This window comes from Halichoeres trimaculatus, unplaced genomic scaffold (genome assembly GCF_033239565.1).
Source record: "Halichoeres trimaculatus isolate MK-OKI-2021-1 unplaced genomic scaffold, fHalTri1.1 fHalTri1_scaffold_20, whole genome shotgun sequence".
Lineage (NCBI taxonomy): Eukaryota > Metazoa > Chordata > Actinopteri > Labriformes > Labridae > Halichoeres > Halichoeres trimaculatus.
Genome location: NW_027437198.1, coordinates 20,255,842 through 20,263,195, shown reverse-complemented (window position 1 = coordinate 20,263,195; position 7,354 = coordinate 20,255,842). Strand labels below are relative to the sequence as shown.

At 40.8% G+C, this 7,354-nt stretch overlaps 1 protein-coding gene across 1 annotated transcript in view; it reads right to left on the bottom strand.

The window, feature by feature from the left end:
• Nucleotides 1–3,451: 3,451 nt before the first annotated feature.
• LOC141809111 (E3 ubiquitin-protein ligase rnf213-alpha-like) overlaps nt 3,452–7,354 on the bottom strand; it is a 36,532-nt gene continuing 32,629 nt past the window's right edge. The window contains exons 61-69 of the mRNA XM_074695931.1: nt 7,125–7,257; nt 6,924–7,007; nt 6,652–6,832; nt 6,199–6,400; nt 6,034–6,111; nt 5,742–5,939; nt 5,400–5,489; nt 5,052–5,230; nt 3,452–4,209 (exon numbers count right to left, since the gene is read on the bottom strand). Coding sequence (XP_074552032.1) covers nt 4,056–4,209; nt 5,052–5,230; nt 5,400–5,489; nt 5,742–5,939; nt 6,034–6,111; nt 6,199–6,400; nt 6,652–6,832; nt 6,924–7,007; nt 7,125–7,257 — 1,299 coding nt within the window. The 3' untranslated portion in view covers nt 3,452–4,055. The remainder of the gene's footprint in view (nt 4,210–5,051; nt 5,231–5,399; nt 5,490–5,741; nt 5,940–6,033; nt 6,112–6,198; nt 6,401–6,651; nt 6,833–6,923; nt 7,008–7,124; nt 7,258–7,354) is intronic.

Below are 7,354 nucleotides of genomic sequence, written 5' to 3'. Positions count from 1 at the left end.
TTAAATGTTGGAAACCAATCACAAAAACACATCAGTTTTAAAACTCAAGTGAATACAAGAGGTGCTGTTAGGTGAAAGCTAACGCTGCAAAAGCTAAAATCTAAGTTTTTGTTTTATTTTTGGGGAAAAGACAAAAAAAATTGTCTGAATTCCTTGTTAAGTGTGAAAAAATCTGCTAACAAGTAGGATAAGAAGAACTTTTTGGGTTTTTTAATAATGTCATTCTTCTTTCAAGACACTGCCAGCAGTTTGTAAAAGTGCACGACCATCTTAAAAAAAGTGAAAGTATCTGTGATAAGAGGGAAACATTTTGACAACAAGACAGTATTCTCTGCACTAAACCAGCTCCAATAGTTGATCCTGTGATGTAGCGACACCTATCACCAGATCATCTCCTCATGATGCACTGGATGAAGATGCTGACTAACCTTTTGCCATTTCTAGTCATTCCAAATCAAGGCTGAAATCAAAAGGTGCTTGAGCTTTTTCCACCAAAGCCCCTCGGCTCTGGAACGACCTTCCTGAGGAGGGTGTGTGCATGCTCATATACTCACTCAGACAAACATCGTGCAGCTCGGAGTCCTTCAGAAGTTATTTAGATCCAACCGATTTTAGGCGCACTTAGCGGGGGCCACGGCAAGGGAGCTTCAGTGCGGGACATAATCTCTGCAAAATCGCTCATGTGGACTGAATTTTTTCATCCATTGCTATCCATCGTTATAACAAACACACTCCTCTTCTGTTGCCATAGGCGAACACTGTTCACAAGCGCACCACCAGTTCCCATTGAGTTGTGGACGTGCTCCTGGTTGTTGTTCTCAAGCCAGCTCTTCGTCTCTCTCCCTCTGCATCCTTCTTTCATGGAGCTCCTCGTCCGTGTACTCAGGCTCAAACCTGTAAGGACAACCGGCAGATCCAACCGGAAAAAAATAGTCTTGTAAATGTGGGTAATAGGGCTGTGGGAACATCAGTCTGTGGGTACATCGGGCTGACCCCACTCCGCCCAACAGTCAGGTATGACACACTTCTTCCAATAAATACAGTTATAATGGAACCCACCTCAAACTTTGGTTGTAAAGTTTTGTGGTCAAGCTCCTAAGGAGTTGACAACTTACTCCGAACAATCTCAAGATGTAAACTGGTTTGCAAAATTCATGTGGATCACTATGTTTCACCCTGCTTGAGTCAGTGCATTAACATACTAGAATAAAGATAAAACATGTTATTTGGGTGAAATCTAGACACTCTGCAATCTTTGCTCTTGTACATTTTGACAGCAGCCTCCCAGAGGGTGGTCCCCAGCATCGTTTACTTTCACTTGCGCACACTTCCATTTGTCATTGTTATGCTAAACGCTGCTTTGGTATAGAGGAAATTGAATAAGTCTGTCTCTTAAGTCTGTCTCGTCCTTATCATCTCCATCAGCCTGATCAGAAACACATTTAGCTCCCACCAACAGAGGGTCAGAAAGTCACATAACCTTCAACGGACAGCCATTTCCTGAGCACTCCATCATGGGCAGCCTCTGGTAGATTTTTTTGAGGAATGTCCTTGTAAATAAAGCGTAATTTACTGAGTGGTAAGCTGGTGGAAATCTCCAGCTGGCTTTAACACTGTCTTTGTAACAGTATAGAAAGAAAAATCTTTGTACAGGTTAATGCAGTTGTTTCAGTAAATATGGCTGAGTGCTGTTGGGGATGTTTAACTGCATACATGTATTGAATTTCCAAGAGCTATTTTGTAGGTTTATAGACTCACTTTTATGTATTTTCTGTCCATAATCCTTGATTTCAAATTAAATTAACAGCATCAAAATTGGTTATCTATTAAAGCTATTTCTCAGTAGTTGGGTCAGGCTTTACCAGAAGAACATAGTCAATTAACATCAAATAGATGGTCCATATAGTCCATATCTAAAAAGTATTTATTTGATTTATTTTGAAGTAAAAGCAGACACGGAAGCTGGACTAGCAAAATCACAGGACCTGCTAATTGTCTTCATACTATAATACAGTACAAATTGAGTTTGCAAAGTTTGCTTGTTTGCTGCCCTGACCATGGCTACATAAACACACTCACTAGCCCACCAACCACCCGTAGCGTCACTTTTCTACCATAGACTGTAAAAGTCGTCATCCTGCTAAGTTTGAAGTGAGGTTGCATCAAAAACTGTTTCCCCTGGTGAATGGCTGCAGTATAGGTATAAAAAAGGTCCCCTTTTTCCTGTGAAGTTTCATTTTTACAAGTTATGGGAGGTTAAAAACGGCTTTACGTCACGTTTAACGATGATTGACAGCTGGCGTTCATGTGTAGTTTTTTGATGATTGTAAAATGTGTCGGGAAGGGGAGCAACAAATTTGACCCTCGAAAGAAAAAAATAAGTATTATTTTTGTCACCTGGCTCCACTCAGATTCTAGAGGAGCTATTTTGGCTTAAAAACTTAACAAAGGTAAAAGGCAGAGCCACGCTGTCCACTCTATCTAAAGTCTTGAATTTCAACTGGGGGAGACTCGAGAGCTGTCTACCTGACTTAGCATGTTAGCTCAAGCTAATCACTGGGTCATTTGACACATACCTGCTCAGCAGAAAGCCAACTCCCGTCGCTCTTTGTCCACTGCTGCTTTTAAAGTCCCCGAAAGTCGAGCCACGCTTCACCCTCTTTCAGTGAAAAGCTTTATCTGTTTGGCTTTTTGTTTTACTTTGGTTGTGTTTTTCTTGCTCCGTGCTAGGTCCGCTATTGTAACTGCCCGGGGCAGCTTCTTCCTCGCGCTGATCAACGGGCAGAGTCACTTGCGCACTGGGCGCGCTGTGATTGGCTGACGTAATCGCGCATAACAACATAGGGGCAGAGGAGCCACACTGGCGCACATGTATAGAGCGTAGACGGACGGACGGACGGACAGACAGATAGACAGAGAGACAGACAGAGAGACAGATAGATAGATAGATAGATAGATAGATAGATAGATAGATAGATAGATAGATAGATAGATAGATAGATAGGAGACGACTGAGCAAGATTATGCCTGTAAAAGTTTACGTTTTATCTTTTAGGAAAATCCAGCAGACTTCACCTTTAACCTTGAAAAACAGATTCCAGTGAATGGTGTTACTGCAATTTTCCAAGTTTTCACTGCACCTTCAAATTAATGTTAACGTGATAAAACCTGCATATTGCAAAAAAGCACAACAGGCTTAAAGCACATGATAACAAGCAGCTGAGCAAATGTCCTACAATCATTTCAATATCAAAAGCGTTATGATAGCTCAGTCTGACAGAAAGCCTAAATATGATTAAACCATTGTGTTATATTGATAATATAATCAATGTTGATGTTGAAGGCAAGAATTTTGACTGCAAATGTCTTCATGTATTAGTTATTCAACATAAAAAGAAGCACACAAAGGTTCTCATTTCTTCTTTTTGGAAGCATTTTTTTATCAAGCACACAGAAAACAACAGACATCTCAAGTAAAACAACAATAAACAGAATGTAGGTATCTGTAAGAAATAAAAAAGGTCAAAACTGGAATGTCAAACAAATTATTTAAAGGAAGAACACTTCATATTTTTTTAATAAAACAGAAAAGTTAAAGAGAAGAAAGTGCAAGTTTTTCATACAGCTGACACATCAACATAACAAGGAATGGAAAAGACAACAGGTTATTTCCAGAGAGGTGTTCTACAATTTGTTCCTGAGCAGAATTCAGACTTTTTTTCCTTAAGCTCTCATTTCAAGTGACACATCTGCAAAAAACCTTTTAGCTGTACATTAACTCTGTTCATGTTCAGCTAAATCAAAGATCAGATAATCACATTGGTCATAGTTGTACACTGGTAAACTGCAAATGAAACTTGATATTCACTCTGTGGCACTTTAAAACTTCAAATAGTGCTTAATAAAGGCACATAATTTCAGGATAAATATGTGTATATAACACTGATGAAACCTCACAGCCTCTATGATTCTCCATCTTGATTGTAAACTTCGTCCGGGGTATTTCAGTGCATTGATTAAAGAAGACTTGAAAACTCATCCGTTTTTTTCTGATCTCACTGTCTCTGTCCTCGCTCCTGTTTAAAGGCCACAATAAACTTCCAGGCTTCGACATAGTGGCGCAGGCAGATCTCTGCTGGGAACATCTCCACATCAGGGGGGGCATCCAGGTCTTTGCGCTCCATGTATGAAACCAGTGTTTCTGTCAGGCTTTTGAGGAAGAACACATAATCACAGTTATCTGACATGGAATGGAAACATTCAAACTTAAAACATCGTCGCAAATTCGGTCTTGTTTTTGCTTTAACTGTATGAAAGTATCAAACACACTTCATTGAGAGCTTACAAGATAGTTAACATCATAATGCTTAGATGAGCAAAAAACTGATTAATGAGGTAAAAAGACAGCCACCCTACATATGCTAGGAGGGAAGTTACATCATATCCTCACATTTTCTTCAAGGTTGGATTGAAGCAACATGCACTTAATTTGAATTTGGAAAATTTAACTCCAGCTTGGCCATTTGCTCTATCTGATGATTTCATTTTTCCTTAAAATCTGGAATTTTTGTATATAATTTCTGTCGTTTTCGCTTGCTTTGTAACTTTTATAAAACAGTTAAGAAAAGTTATCATAATCACTGTCCTGTCCTTACATTCCTGACTATCTCACTGATAGGAGGTAACAATGTACACAAAAAAGAAGCTATGAATGTAATCCTTCACGCCTAGTTGCCACAATTTTCCTTTGCTTAAAAGTAGAGTCTGCAGAATTTTCCTAAAAGATAAAACGTAAACTTTTGCAGGAATAATCCTGTTCAATTGTCTTCCATGGGCCTCTATACATGTGTGTAAGTGTCTCTGTCTGACTCAAACTCTCTCCTCTGCCTTGATATTGAAGCTTTATGTTGTGTAACGGAAATTCCTGCAGATCCTACCTTTTAGATCAGATACCAAAAACAAAATGATGAGACAAAACAGGGATGATTTAAACTACCGTAAAATCTCTTCCATGCATTTTCTGTACAGTGATTCAATGGAGTTATTTTTACCTCCAGTCAGGCTTGAAGGTATCAAGTGCATTGGGCTTCTTAAGGACCAGAACCAGGAACTCATGCATCTCCAGCAGGAAGGTGTCTGCGCTGTTCTTAGAAAAGAAACCAGTCAGCAGCCGGTGTTCGTCCTCACCAAGAGGTTGTTTGTACTTCTCTGACACTTCTACAAATGGATCCTGAAGAACATAGAGAATAAAAGTACATGGCAAACATTATAACTTTGAATACAAGATTTTCAGACGTCATCTATAATGGTAAAAAAAAATGTATTTGAATCTTATAAGTCTACTGTAAAAGCATTTTGGCATCTTAACTCTGAACTGTTAGAAGTGTGTGATACTTTACCCTCTTGAGCCGCAGCATGTGCTCTGATTTCAGTGAGATCAGCAGCTGCCACAGAGCCACACAATGCTTCAGATAGCACATACTCATTGCCTGCAGGTGAAAAACAAGGAAGCTTAAGTTTGATTTAATGTACACGCATTAAAAAGATCCAACCAACACAATCTTTTCCATTTACATCATATACTGTAAGTAAAACGAATGCAACATCATGAGAAGTATCCTAAAACTGTGCACTCAGGGATGCATTTGGAGAAGCCCTTACACACAAAGTAACAAAGGTCTTCTCTTTGGAAGCGGGAAACATGCAACAAGATAAATAAGACGCGTCTCAGATAGGCTGACCTTGAAGATGTGCGGAGCCATCTGGTTTTCCATCTGCAGCACCTCCTCCAGGTAGCTGGACAGCTGCATGTGAGACTCTCCCCCAGTCATAGCCAGGAAGCCTAAGGCCACTTCCAGGGTAGACAAAGCTTCACACACCTCGCTGTAGGAGTGTAGCTCCCCCGCCATGGCAAACAGAGTGAGAGTCTGAAGAGACTCCTGAAGGGACAAGGACATGTTAAATAAATACTCTGTATCTGATAAATCTGTGATAGTTTTTGATCCGTCTCTTGTTTTTAACACCACATCTTACTTGTTTGACTTTTGCTTTAACATCCTTCAGGATTATCTCGTAGTTACGGTCGTGTCTGTTCACTAGTGTTGGAATGCCCTGCAGAGAGACAACAACATTTTTTCAGTATCTTCACTTTTTCCACACAAAGAGAGGTGTGGATTTGTGCTTTTTCTATCTGCTCACATTAAGAGTGATGAGAGGTTTGCCCAGCAAGAAGCGTGAGATGATCTGATGCTGGATTTTGGGCAAGTCGTACTCATGGAGAGTCTCCTGGCCTCTCTCAATGCTGTACTGGGTGTTAGACAGAACCAGGGGCATCAGATCCCTCTCCAGCTCATAGCGGATCACATGCAGGTCAGTCAGGTCTGCAGGGCTCACTTTGTAGCTAGGAGATGGACAGACCAGTCAGTCAAGAGACAGTGGGAGTTAATCTGCAGACATGCTTTGAATTTTGACATCATGTCTCTAGTTTTGGTTTTGTTATTAAAAACTGTATCTTTCCAGCCTTTTCATACTCCCTTGGTAAATTAAGCACACTCATGCACAGTCTTGAGCATTCACAGAGCATGTTAACACTCAGGGGTCTTGCAGCCAAATGTGAGTATGTGAGTAAAAATGTGACAAGAGCTCCCCCACCTGGTCTCCTCTCCAGTGTGTTTATCCACACAGTAAACCAGGTCATTGTGCAGAGCGATGAGGTAGCTGACGAGGGCTGTGGAGCACAGACCTGGGCCCTGACGCCGTGGCAGGAGAACCTTAAAGTCACTGTTGAAATCCAGGTCCCTCTCGCACAGATCAGCCGGGATCTTTATCTCACCTGTGTGACAGTATTTAGAGTCAGCTCCAGATGTTGGGAAGACTGGTGTGAGTTTGACAAAATATGCTGTATGTGTGTAAAAGGTACTTACCGTTAGTGGCCAAAGACACTCTGAGCTGGTTCCAGGTTGTGAGGAAGATCTGGATGTATTTCTCATACCAGGCTCTCAGGGAAACTTCACAGAAAGAAGAAAGTTAAATTCAAGTAAAGAACACATCCATCCTTAGAAATAGGCCTGGATTCAAGTAAATGAGTCACACAGTAAGAGAAGTTAAGAGCTTCTGTCAGTTACCTGCTTTTTGGATACGGAGGAACTCGGCAATAGATCCAAAAGTCAGCTCGGTGACGTTCTGAAACTTCTTGACCAGATCTCTCTGCAGTGTGAGGATATCAGGAAGGTGCTTCACCAGTCGGAGCTCTGCTTCCTACAAACATGCATCAGTGACAAAACCTTTTAAGCTGGTAGTTTGGAAAGCTTGCCAGTGAGGTGGTTGATATCAGTTCAATACTTTCTCTATCTTA